The 14,202-nt window shown below is 40.4% G+C and overlaps 1 protein-coding gene across 1 annotated transcript; it reads left to right on the top strand.

The window, feature by feature from the left end:
* The first annotated feature begins 8,445 nt into the window (after nucleotides 1–8,445).
* On the top strand, nucleotides 8,446–10,217 carry LOC120289521 (protein PYRICULARIA ORYZAE RESISTANCE 21-like). Its single transcript, XM_039304563.1, has 3 exons — nucleotides 8,446–8,589; nucleotides 8,877–8,958; nucleotides 9,105–10,217. The coding sequence occupies exons 1-3, from the start codon at nucleotides 8,578–8,580 to the stop codon at nucleotides 9,992–9,994; spliced, it is 984 nt and encodes a 327-aa protein (XP_039160497.1). The 5' UTR covers nucleotides 8,446–8,577; the 3' UTR covers nucleotides 9,995–10,217.
* The last annotated feature ends 3,985 nt before the right edge of the window (nucleotides 10,218–14,202 follow it).

Raw genomic sequence — 14,202 nt, 5'->3', positions numbered from 1 at the left:
AACTAAGGACTAAATCGGACATTTATCAATAGTTCGGGGATCAAATTGAGCCGATCATAAATTCATGGACCAAATCGGGCATTTATTAATAGTTTATGGACTAAATTGAGCCGATTGAAAGTTCAGGGAAGAAATTGCACATTAAGTAATAGTATAGGGACCATTTGTGACATTTTCCCAAACAACAATCAACCCATACTCGATGAAGACTACGCTCAGCCGCCATTTCTCTTTTTCTATTTCTATTTTTTTTTTATCAAACTATCCTATTCTTGTTCTTTAAAAAAAAAAAAATTTCCTTCTTGAATTCTTCCTCTCATTGCTCGGAAACCAAGACCTTAAGCCTAGAACGTCAAGGCTCCGGCAAACACTATACGCCCAACAAAAAAAGACCCATTGTCGAACCTCCATCCCCGGCTGCTTTAGACAACCGAACGGGCATTTGCCGACGTCCATATCCATCATCATCCGTTCAAGACTTACGCTCGTAGCCACATCAAGAACACATAGGAAATTTACAGGGATCTGGCCAAAACACAAAGCAAAGGTAGCCAAAAATTGAAGAGATTCGGAGTCGGTAGAAATTAAATCTAGCTGAACCCAGTAATCAATGAAGAGCCTGTACCACACAACATATGTTCACGTACTCCTTTTGACAACTCGGAATCAGAGATTAATTCTATTGAATTTGGTTTAGGCATTTCTTCAAACACATGGCAAGTGTGGACCGAGAGGGAGATTTTGGACATCTTTTGAACTCAAATCCGGATATAGACCAAACAAAAACCACACGAGACAAGCCAAAACAATCAAATCAGCTCTCCCAAAACAGGGCGAGAAAATTGTTTCTGGACCTAGCGTCTAAGGCTGCGCATGACAACGCTTCTGTTCCCGAGAAGAGTTTTTTTTTTTTTTTTTTTTTTTTTTTTTTTTTGAAATAGTTCTTTTCTATTTCTGCTCTGGGAACAATTTATGAGTAAAAGAACCCGTTTGATAACGACACAAAATTTCTACTCTTGGAATAGAAAAAGAATAGAAATGCGTTTGGTAACGCAACAATTTCTTTTTTGTATTTAATCATTTATTTTTTCTTGTCGACGGATCGCTGCCACCGGCCCGCCAGCCGTCGCCGCTGCAACACCGACGGTGGGCTTCCGGCGGCGGTTGGCGGTGACGGCCGGCGGCCGGCGGTTGTGCAGTGGCGGTGGCGGGCGGGCCGGCGGTGGTGACGGGCGGCGGCGGCAACGGCGACAGGCGGCGACCGACGGTGGCGGCGGCGGCGACCGGCGGCGATGGGCGGTGGCTCCGGGCGGTTGACGGTGGTCGCGGCAAGAAAAGGAAATACAAGAAAATTAAAAAAAGAAAATCAGCTTATTTTTAAAAATTGTTCCGGGCACAAGAAGCAACTTTTTTGCTTCTCAAAACTGCTCCCGGAACAAAAATTAGAGAAATTGTTCCTGGAACAAATGCTTTTTTTTTTTTTTTTGACCTAGGGGAACCCCGCACAGCCGACAACTGGGAGTAAACCCTTGGGGAGGCACGTAGGAAACCACCACCCACGCACCCCGGGTAAGTCGCCAAGTGTCTCCACCTGCCTCCCTGCAACTTGCGTTGCAGGGGCTTCGAACTCCGGCCTCTAGCGTGGAGGTCCTGGAGCCTACCAGCGGAGCCACCCTCGCGGGTGGTTCGGGAACAAATGTTTTACCAAACCAGTTTCTGTTCTTTTTTTGTTCCGGGGAACAAAAGAACAGAAATTGAGAGAAATAGGAGCGTTACCATGCGCTACCTAATTGTGGGTCCCTATTGACCAGGCGTCGTCGGTTTGCGTGACGATGGCCTAACGTCGCCCATCCAAGCCGACTTCGGCTCTCCTCTGTTCTGCTCCCTTCCCATTTCTCGGTTGCCCCCCTTGCTCTCTCTCCCTTCAGTCGAAGAAGAAAGCCTCCAAAAACCGACGCACCCCCTTGCTGCCGCTCTCTCTCTCCCCTTTCAAGCCGCCACGCCGCCTACTGCTGGACCGATTGGCTACCCTCGCCTCATCCTTCTCTCGTCCTTTTCGTTGTTTGTCGAGAAGCCAGCGTCCAACGGAGAGAAGGAGAAGAGAGGGCCGGGTCGGGAAAAGGAAAAGAAGAAGTGGGCTGGGCCGGCCCAGGGGCGAAAAAGAAAAGGGAAAAGAACGTTTTTAAATCTAATTATTTTTTTAAAATTTTTTTATATTAGTAATGCAAATGTTCGTAGTGTCTATATATACGATGCAATTTAATGGATACGTGATGTATTTTAATGAAAATTATTTACTTTACTTTATACTTTTTTTTAGAGACTAATTCCTAATTTTCTTTATAATTAAGTCCTAAAAAAAGGACAAAATTTAGGTGTCAAGAAAATCAAGTAAAAATCATAGGAGAGGCTACTCTCCATATCTATTCGTACTACTGTGACTTCAGCATTTGCATATGCATAGTCCTCCTTTGCAGCCCAACTTTCTTGCTCGGATTAGTGCTTATTTGTCCATGACACCATCTAGAATTTACACGGATCCAAGGAGTTCACTTGTACCATGGCATGAATTCTCGAAATTAAAATGATGATGAGGATTTGACACTATTAGGTCGTTTTCGATGGCGCCCTTTAGATGACTTTCTTAAAAGATGAGAGCCCGCCGTGATTGCACTCTCTTAAGTTCAATCCATTGTCTAATCATGTGTCTTTATGCCCAAAAATTCACCTTGTAAAAGCTTGAAATGGGAGAACTAGAAGCTCTAGAAATACAAGCTTGAGACCTTCGCCTCTGCTTCAAAAGTGGGAAATGAAAGTGAAAGGAAAGTGGCATGAAACTCTCTTTTTCTTTGCAAGAATGAGTTAAAACTTTCTAATTAGATCTTGGATTCTTAAAATGGCTTCACACAATCAAGATGGGATATTCTTGGAAGTCTTTCATGAAGTACAAAAGGAAAAGAATAAGGGCCTATTTGGTAATACTTTCGGGAATAACTGATTTTGTTCTTTTGTTCCCTAGAGTAAAAAAAAAGAGCAAAAATCCATTTGGTAAAATTTTTGTTCCTCGGAACAAAAATCAATTTTTTTTTTTAATTCTCGGGAATAGATTTGGAATAGAATCAAGAAGCAGAAAAAAAGTTACTTCTCGTTCCCAGAAATAATTCCTAGAATTAATTCTAATTTTTCTTCTCTTCTCTTCTCTTCTTCTCTTTCCTTTCTTCTTCTTCTTCTTCCTTTTGGCCAATCACTGGAGTGTTGCCGGCCCGTGGCAACACTAAGCCATAGCAAGGCTTGTCAGCCCGAGCTTCGCCGTGCTGTGGTTGGGCAAGGCTCGATCTCATCTTGGCTATGCGCGGTCGACCTCACCCAGATCTAGCGAGGGTCCAGGTTGGCGTCGCTTGATGATGGCTATGCAAAGCGGAGCCTTGCCAGTGGCTGGGTGAGCTCGGTGTCATCAACTTTGGCTGAGGTCAACCTTGCGCAACCAAGGTGAGGCCAAGCCTTGCATAGCCACAACGAGGCTCAACCTTGCCAAGCTAGGGTGAGGCTAATCTAGTGCTGCCTGGGCGAGGTTGAGCCTCGCTTGGCCACCAATGAGGCTTGGCCTCGCCTCGGTCAGGTGAGCTCACTGGACCTCGCCTTGGCCAAGTGAGCTTGCTGGACCTCGCCTTGGCTTGTAGAGGTTTCGGCGAGCTCATTGGACCCCAACTACCGACTACCAAGAAGGAAGAAGAAGAAGAGAAAAAAATGAAAAAAGAGAAAAATATAATAAAAGCACTAAAACATTAAAAGAAACAAAAAAAATTTAATAATCTTACCAAACACATTTCTATCTCGAGAATATAAATTTTGGACAGTTATCAAATGCGTTAATTTTTTCAGAAATTATTTCTGGGATAGAATCAGAAAAAAAATCATTTAAGATGAAAAATTGTTCATTGGAGTAGAATCGTTACCAAATGCACCATAAGTAACTAAGGTTAAAAGTAATGATGAGCTTGAGTTAAAAACACTAGGTGTAAAAGGGAGGGATGAATGTTCTAATCCAAAACTTACAAGTGGCTTAATGAGAGTGGCTAAAAAAAGATATTTTGAGTGGGAAAAAAGATAGAGAGCTTCTTCGATAAGTAAAATGCATAAATGAGTCATCAAGAACATCTATGAGCTAAAAAGGTGTTCAAGTAAAAAGTTACGAGTGTCATAATCATGTAGCTCCATTCAATAATATGGCCAAGGGAGATGAATTTAGAAGATCAAACTTGAGTTAAAAAGACATATTGTATGAAATGGAGAAGATGTGATTAAAATATCACATAGCCACCTTTGGTTAGCTTGATCAAATAACCAAGGTTAAAATAATTATGACTTTGAGTTAAAAGCCTTAAGTGCAATGATGGGAATGGTGCTTCAATCCAAAGAACAAGTGGCCTAATATGAGTAGCCAAATGAGAGATATTTTGAGAGAAGGCTTTTTGATCAGGTAAAACAAGTGAATCATCAAGACATTAATTGGCTAAGGTTGAAATAGATGATGTAATGCATAAAGTCATCCCTAAACTAAGTTCAATGTCACAAGCTAAGGACATGTGGCTTAAAATACTTGGTGGGGAAATGAAGAGAGATGGTATAATTTAAAGAGGAACAAATGGCTCGCTTGTATGGTTTCCAAAGTAGATATTTTGTTGAGTTATCAAAATATGTTAAAAATCAGTATGTAAACAAGGAAATCAGTGTCCATTTCGAGTATTAATAAATAAGAAAAATATTTTCAACTCACTAAAAATATTGGTGAAAAATAACGGATGCTAGGAAAATCTCAATTTAGTAAATTTAAAATTTGAATATTGTCAAATAAGCAATTTTGATGACAGCAACTAATATGGAGGTAAATTAATGACTGTCACTTAACATTGCCAACATACATGTCAATATCTATCACCAAGCTTAACACTTGGAATGCCGAAGATTATGGTAATGGAAAATTATCCTTCGTACCTTCTGCAACTCACAAAATTAACAACTTTCATTGCTCCAAACTAAATAACACTTATCTTTATATCTTAAATTTTAATACTGAACATAGAAAGTGCCGGGGAGTCTTTTTGGTAGCATAAGGTGAGGATGCTAGTTTAGGATCCACTTGACTTCCATTTGACTGGATTAACAAAGGCTTTGGTGTTCCCTAATAGACATTGATTAAACCTTTCTTTTCTATAATGAACACTTTCAGAGAATCCAAGTTCTCCTTTCTTGTAGTACAAGTGGAGAGGAAAAAACTGACCGGGGATACCTAGGCTAAGGAAAGTTTTAAGACATTTCTTTGGATGAGGAGAGGAAATCTTTCAAAGGTCACTTGGATACTTTTAGTGTTCAATTCAAGTTGGAAAATCCCTAGAGTTCACTTAGCTCCTGAATAAGCTTCTTTCTCTTTTGATTTAAAATAAGAATCCTATTCTATTCAAAGGGAGGAATCTCCTTGGTCTTCTTTTCCGATTAGGTAAAGAAAAGCTTGTTCGAATTGAATAGTGTTCATAAAAGAAAGGACAGTCATTTCCAAAGGCTGTCACAGATAGCTAGATTCCTTCTTTGACAAGCTAGATGGGTGATTCTACCTCAAAAGATAAAAAAAAAAAAAGTTACGCTGAGAAAGAAAGTAAGAATCCTACCTCTTGGATGGATTGTCAAGTTGGCTGCTGTGTCATGGATCCCTTTGGGAGGGAAGGATTGACAAGCACACTTGCCTATAGGAGATTAGACTATCCATTGTCTGCTAGATAGAATTCCCTTGCATTGGAAGAAGGGGAAACAATTGTCTTTTGAAATCCATGGTTTTCTTAGGTTCTCAAACTTTTGGGGATAAATACATTATAAGTGTCAAAAGTTATGTATGACGTTCACTTTAATACCAAAAGTTTTCCTCCATTCACTTAATTGCTAAATCAGAGAAAAAACAATTATTTAAGTACCAACGACAAGAAATTCTGGCCAATTTAATTACGTAACATTTATAATTAAAATTATGATATGACTTGGCAAATTTTTTAAAAACTCCAATCCACATGGCATTTTCACGTGACATGTTTGGCGTTGAAGTGATCACTTTTTGACAACAACTAGCACTAAAGTGGTCATTTTGAACAAAATTTGATACTAAAATGATGAGTATTTACAACTTTTATACGACGCCGTTTAGGCTTACATGCTGATTAGATACGTGGACAAGCCACATAGGATCGAGAAATTAATAAAATATAACCACGTCAGATTTCCAGTTAACCAAATTGGAGTTGACATTCAAGTGATCGTTTTTTGAAAAGAAAAAAATGATATTCAAGTGATTTGAAAAAAAATTTTGGTACTAAAGTGAGCGTTGTACATAACCTTTTGCACTTCTAGTATATTTATTCCCAAACTTTTGTGTAAACTAATTTATAAGCTGAATTTTAACCTAACAAGTGAAAATACGTGGTCCATACCCATCATAGACTGAGTCGTTGGTCCAAGTTTTTGTTCAGGCCATAGATTTAATCTTACTTGCACCGTGGATGGCGACTTTCCAACTGAATGGACAAAGTATCTTGTTCTTTCGAATCAATGGGTACTTCCTCTTTATACGGACGAATCCCACTACCACATTCGCGGTCCCCAATCATTTTTCAAATCTAATATACATTTCCAACCAAATTGTGTACGTGTAATTTGGTCTATTGTCTATGGAGAATCATTCTTTGTTTCTTTCCACAATTTTTAATTTCACGATACGTACTTTGTGGAGATTGACTTGCCACATGAGGATGGTCTAACAAATATATATATTTTGGAGTGACGGGTTTAAAGTCCAACTTGGACTTCATATCAAACCATGTAACATCTGTTTAAAGGATATGGTCGATTACCTAGCCCTTGTTGGAGACAGTTCATTAAGGTTTTTTTCTTTTCTTTTTAAAGTTTAAAGTTAGTACTCTTCGTTGTATTGTTGGATCTTTAGTCTCTTCTAGATAGTGAGCATGGTCCGAGTTGGGCTGGTCCAATACCTAACCTAGGGATTAACTCGCACTGTGTTATTCCCTAATTTTTGGGACTAAGGACCGACCTTGTTGAGTTCGGTCCAGTTCCAGGATTAATCCGAGGCCAATCGATTATACTTTATTCAATTTTTTGTATTCCTTAAGAGGAGAAACATGCTATTTCAAATATATATCCATCAACAATGTGGCATTGAGCAACCAAATTATGATAATCAATACATATCAAACATAAATATAATATAAGGTAACAACATAAATTTCACACTGACTAGAAGCAACAAACCTTAAAAATGAACATGCGAGATGAGTGACAAGGCGAACAAGGCTAAGGCAGGCACGCTAGGTTGAGGCAAGTGAAAGGCTTTTTTTTTTTTTTTTTTTTTTTTTGCGTCGAATTAGGGCTGTGTCTCTTTCTACTTTCTAATTTACATGGCAAACTACTACAAAGAGAACAAAGGATGATGCAATAGGGTTTAGAATAGACAAAAGCATATAATATATCTAATATATATTATATATAATTGGTCCGGGTTGGACCAATCCTAAACTATCAAGACCGAGAATCAATTTAAACAGTATAGGGTTCAGGGGTCTAGAGACCAATGACCAACCTAGTCCTCCTACGAACTAGACTAGGACCGACCGGGTTGGGCCGATCCATTGTCGGCCTAGGGTCAACTTTAGACTGATGCTCACCCCTACTTCCAGAGTAGTTCACATCGATCGAATCGCATAAATCTGATGCATTGTTTAGTTCCTTGTTAAATTTGTTACCATGTTCTATTGCTCTACATACTTGATGATCAGTCCACATAATTTTAGTTCCATGTACTGAACCAAGCATTAGAGCATGTAAAACAGTAGAGTCACCCCAGCACAGTCACCTATGAATTCCCTCGAAATCCAAGTTCATGCGCAGTGAATTGTCGAAACCAAATTCAATGCAAGAACGACAACCAAAGGACCGAAAATCACATGAGCAAAACGACAGTTAAAGGAACAAAACACCTCAACGCGCGTGTCGGCAATTCAACTGCAGAAAGCAAAGTGATGAGATTGTAGCCACTTGGCGCTGTTCCCGTTCTTCAGCTGTTAATCTTTCGACAATGGAAGGTAAAACACGTGCGGTATCTGTTCATGAACCCATCATTGCCGCAGACTGCAAGCCCACTAGCAGTGGAGGTGATGTAATACTACGTACGTCATGAGTTCAACGCATGCTTCTCCTAGTATTCGACGTGACAGTGACATGAGAACCAAAATACGTACGGTCAAGTTCCTTGTTCTTAGTCTCGCCAAAATACGAGTTTGCCGTGCACTTCTTGGTTGACTCCGTTCGTCGTGCGGCTCCGAATCAAATACAGAATTTTCTCAAAAACTTAAGAAGGAAGCTGATGAAGCTATTATATTTACGGGGACCAACCGTTCTCATTCCGTCTCATTTATATTCATCCATCACTGACACCCCATCACCATCACTCACTCCTTCCTTCACCACTTCGCACTCCCTCGTTTTTGTAGCTCTCCAGATCTTGTCTCTCCCGTAGCTATGGCAGAGAAGGTGAATTCTGCTCCTAATTCCTCTAACTCATCTCTCTCGATACCTGCATTTTCTTTTCTGTGTCGTTTTTATTTTTTATCATTCTATGATTGTGATTCTTCAGAACAATTATCTCTCCATATGGGTTATTATTTTGTTGGTTCCATCCTGTTCATTTCTCTGTTTTGCATCTTCCCCCTGATAATTTCTCTGTAAACAATTAGGAAAAGGAAAACCTCGAATTATTCTTCGCATTCATTTGATACACGTGGCTTTATTGATTTTTGCATTGTTATTGTTTATTGCAGGTGACCAGAATGTTGATAAAGGTGGATATGCAGTGCCCGCGCTGCTACAGGAAGATCAAGAAAGTTCTATGTAAATTTCCCCGTGAGTCTCTCTCTCTCTCTCTCTCTCTCTCTCTCTTCCACTCTTTTTAGTTTCAAATTGTTATCATTTCTTGATTCGTAATTACCATTGCATTGGTGTTAATTTAATTGGAACGAGTTTGCTATGAATTAATTTGTGAACAATAGAAGTCAAAGACCAGATATACGATGAAAAGCAGAACACGGTGTTGATCACCGTCGTGTGCTGTAGCCCGGAGAAGGTCCGACAGATGATCATCTGCGAGGGTGGCGAGACGGTGCACAGCATCGAGATCCTGCTTGACAAGCCCAATGAGACCGAGAAGAAGCGCAAGGAGTCTGATACACCAAAGGATACCGACAAAACCACGGTCGTGAGCGTTGTGCCGCTGCAAGAAGACGCCAAGAAGCCTGCTCCTACGACGCCTCCACCGACGCCTTTTCGCCAGGCGTGTGTGCCGCCACCCCGAAAGGCGCCAAATCCAAAGGTGTGCTACCCACTGGTGTCAGTGTATCCGATGGTGGGGGTGTGCTGTTGTCCACCAGGTTATAGAGGGTACGGTGGGGGCCCATGTTATTGTGGGCAGAGAAGGCCGGTGATGTGCTATGATGGATGTGGGAGACCGGTTGGTGAGTGTCAAGGCGAGAACAAAGGCCCCTTTCCTGTGCAGGGGAGGCCAGTGACGTGCGATGATGGATGTGGGAGACGGGTCGGTGAGTGTCAAGGTGGGAACGGAGGAGGCTCCTTTCCTAGGCAGGGGAGGTCAGTGACGTGTGATGATGGATGTGGGAGACTGGCTGATGAGTGTCAATGCGGGAATAGAGGCTCTTTTCTTGGGCAGAGGAGGCTAGTGACGTGCGATGATGGTTGTGGGAGACCGGTTGGCGAGTGTCAAGGCGGGAGCAGAGGCTCCTTTACTAGTCAGGGGAGGCTAGTGACATGCGATGATGGATGTGGAAGACCGGCTTGTGAGTGTCAAGGTGGGAATAGAGGTTATTGCGTGAGCCGATGCGATTATTTTAGTGAAGAAAATGCCACTGTATGCACTGTCATGTGATCGAGTTCAAAAACTCTCACGTCAATCACTAATGTAGTGACTTTGTGAAAGATAAATAAGTCGAATTTTCAGGGCTATCTTGGGGTCTTTATCTTTGTGGGTATAGATAAATCGATGAGGTTGGTGGTCTAGTATGGTGGTATTTGTGGTCAAATATGTTCAACACATGACTTGTTGCTTGTTCATTTCTTCAATTCAATAAAATTGAGCCCTTTTCATATCTCCTCTTATCCTCTCATTCAGCACATATTCATGTCTCGTGCTTGCCTCTACGGTGATTAATTATGGAAAAGAACAGGTCGAGTGAACTGTTGAATGGCCTTCACAAAATGAAATGAAACAAAATGATTGTAACTTCATCATTTGGCTTGATAATATTGGTATTTGTTATAGCCATATATTCTACATCTAATCTTTGCTTGTTCTTTCATTTATTTTGGCTCATTGTTTGTCTACTTTGAATCTATACCAAAACTCCTCTCCCGTCTCTTCCCCTGCCATTCCTCTCTCCCCACCCATAACAGGACAACACATCAACAGTGAAATTATTACCAAAAAGTCCAAAATCTATCGTAGAGATGTCAATTCGGTCATAAACTTTTTAATTTAGCTAATTCAAGACTAAACATTTTGATAATTTGCCAATGTAGTTATTTCGATTAATTTCGGGCTGGAAATTATTGATGTGAATGCTAGCTATCCTAAGTGGCCACCACTATGGTTGTCGACCAATCAAGGGAAATAAGAAGAAAAGAAAAAAGAAAAAAAAAGAAGAGAAGAAATGGAAAAAAAATGAAGAAAACTTTAAAAATTTGAAAAAATTATGCATGTTGGTGTTGGTGGTGCGTGTCGGATGGCTGGCATCCACTTAAGCAATTTTCAGCTAAAATTGATAGCCACCCTTGGGCTGACAGTATAGTCTGACGTCACCTTCCCCCTTGCCTATTGCTTGCACCCCTCTCCCCTTATCCCTATCTCTGTTTGTGGCGAGATTGTTCATCGCTTGGGACAGTGAGGCCACACGAGCTCGGTTAAGCCCATAGTTTGAGATAGCCGGCGCTGTGTGAGGCCGGCCTCAAGCTTGCGAGGGCTGCACCTGGTCGCGAGCCTTTGTGGCAAGCTCGCTAGCTGGGCAATCTCTATAACAAAGCTCGACCATGGTGGCCTCGTCTCGATCTGACCTTGAGCCGGCGCAGTGACCATTGCCTGCCTCAGATATGAGGTCGGTGACGACCTCCAAAGGAACAGTGGCGGTGCGTGCGGTAGAGGGGAGACGTGGTGGTGGTGGTGGGGGACCGAAGTCTCTCGGGTGAAAATCTACAGTGGGAAGTTAAAGATGATTTGGGTAACTTTCTTCTTAAAGAAGATAACTTTTCCTTACGAGGTCGCCGTTAGATTCTAAAGTCAGGGCACTCGTCATCCTCACTTTAAAGGACTCATACATGATGGAAAGGGAAACTCAAGCAAAGCAATAGCTCTGCTTTTTAAATGGGAATATCAGCATGACAAAAGCAAAGTGCAACTTTCAATGAATGATAGCGACTAATCTTAGTTGCAACGCTTTGGCTCGGTTCGTCTAACTTTAACACCAGTTGCTCCTGACTGCGTCTAACATCATCCTGCAAGGTCGCTTAATGTGCTCAGTTTATTTTAGTAATTGCTACAAGAAAGTGTCCTTGATTTTGGCGTGCGTGGGCCAGAGCGTTGGCTTTCTCTGTGATCATAGTATTCGTTAGCTGTATTTCGGACGTCAGAGGAAGATCGTTATCGACGTGCACTCCGAAAGCGCTCGTGTCACATTTTAGAAAGAACATTCGTTCATCCTTAAAAGCAAATTTTTGGTAACGACAATTTTCACTCCATGAGGACTTCTAGGACGACGAATTAGAGGCCTCTCCTATTTTCATCGTTAAACTTTTCGGGGCAAATTTGACGCTAATTAATATCGTGGTATCTATGTGGAGAATGACAAAATTTTACAACTTATAATAAACATCTTTTTGCCAAGGCAAATCGTTAGTCTCTCCCTCTCCCTAGATAGCCCCCCTCCCCCTCTCTCTCTCCTATACTACCAAAATACACATTTGATGAGGCCTGAACCGCCCAAATGAGTGCCTGCTTTTAAAAGCAAAAAAGGTCATAACTGAGGAGGATTATAAAATGTGCGGAAGACATTCAATATTAGGATGGAGATCTTCTATCCCATATGGTGCTTCACTCTGTATCTCAACAAATCTCAATCATATATAAAATCTTTATTTTTATAAATCAATGATTGAGATTTATCTAAGCACTAAAGGGATTACCATGCGGGGCAAAAGATTCATGCTTGGTCGGAATTGTAGTTGCCATCTTAAAGAGGTTGGGCACCACAAATTGAGATTTATCCAAGTACCGAAGGGTTACCATGCGAAGCAAGATAATAGCTTCACTTTTAAATTACCTTTGTTTTGCCAAAATTTGACTCCGTGGTGAAATACCTTTCAATAGAAATCATTCTCCGGTTTTTATTAGAGGAGATAGGTTTTGTGACAATTTCGAATAAGAAATATCACAAGTAGACAAGGGAATGGATAACTTCATTTGAAACAAAATTGAATTTATGCAAATTGTGTTGAAATCTAATCAATGATGTAGCATGAGAACGTAAAGATGCTATTTGAGAATTTAATTGACGACAAAGCATCGAGAAACTAAAGCAAAGATACATGCTAAAATTTAATCAACGATGTGGATCCAGAAACTATTGTTGTAACCTACCCCTTGGTACGATAGGAAACAGATTTAGATGGGCTTACGTCCTAGTTTTAAACACGGACTCTCCTAAACCCATGCCTCTTGTGACGTTGAGTGTTCAAATTGACGCTATTAGAATTTTCTAAAAAGAAGTTGTCACTAGTTTATTGAGGTCGACTAGAAGCTAAATAAGGCATGGGAGTATGTCTCACTTCATACACAACTGGAGAATTTGGGATTAGAAACTTGATTACACTAATTAATCAATTAGTGCCATCTTGATATTTAATCTTGTTCATTTTAGAAAGATTTTTGTTAAGTAATTTGGATTGATTTTAAATATATCTACTAACATGTGAAGTGATCATGCATTAAAATAAAATAACAATTAGCGATCGAATGGAGCATTAAATAAAGTGCAAAGGAAAACAAACATTTAGCGTTAAGAAAAAATGACAATCCTAATTAAGCAAAAGGAAACCGCGATCATGTCAAAGGCACGCAATCATGGCCATTTGTCCCCAAGAAAGATTAAAATCTTATGGTAGAGCCGTAAGAGTTTGTTCAATTTGAGCATAATTTTTAAGGATTTTGCACATTCTAAGAGAAGGCTACCGACAAGACTATTTTTAAGCTTCTTCATAACCATTAAAAAAAAAAATTTTTTGGAATTTTTTTATTTAGCTTATTTTAAAAAAATATTTTTTTATATATATTATTAATTAATTTTTTAATCCGAAAATAGGGACCTCAGGCTGGGCCTAGGGCCATGACATGGGCTGAACTTAGACTCTGGGACCTGGGTCAATGATATAAATTAGGCTCTCATGTCAAGTCCACTCGTGAGCTAAACCCAATTTGCTAAAGTACAAACCTAACCCAAACAAAACTAAGCCCACAATCTTCTAACCTAAATAAAGCCCGGATTACCAAACTAAAACATAGGCCCAACTCTCAATGGCCCCACAACCCAAACTCAGCCAATTCTGCTCATGACAAGCCCACTTTTGTTACAACAACAATCAACCCATTCTCGATGAAGACTACGCTTAGCCCCATTTCATATATATATATTTTATCAAACTATCCTATTCTTGTTCTTTTTTTTTTTTTTTTTTAAATTTATTTCCTTCTTGAATTCTTCCTTCCTCTGCCCAGAAACCAAGACCTTAAGCCCAAAACGTCAAGGCTCCAGCAACACCATACGCCCAATAAAAAAAGACCCATTGTCGGACCTCCATCTCCGACTGCTTCCGACCACCGGACGGGCATTTGCCGACGTCCATATCCATCATCATCCGTTCAAGACTTACAATCGTAGCCACATCAAGAACACATAGGACATTTACAGGGATCTAGCCAAAACACAAAGCAAACGTAGCCAAAAATTGAAGAGATTCGGACTTAGTAGAAATGAAATCTAACTAAACCCAGTAATCAACAAAGAGCCTGTACCGCACAACATATGTTCA

This window comes from Eucalyptus grandis, chromosome 11, assembly GCF_016545825.1.
Source record: "Eucalyptus grandis isolate ANBG69807.140 chromosome 11, ASM1654582v1, whole genome shotgun sequence".
In the NCBI taxonomy this organism is placed as follows: domain Eukaryota; kingdom Viridiplantae; phylum Streptophyta; class Magnoliopsida; order Myrtales; family Myrtaceae; genus Eucalyptus; species Eucalyptus grandis.
The sequence above is the reverse complement of the archived record's forward strand: the minus strand, read 5'-3'. Positions and strand labels throughout refer to the sequence as shown.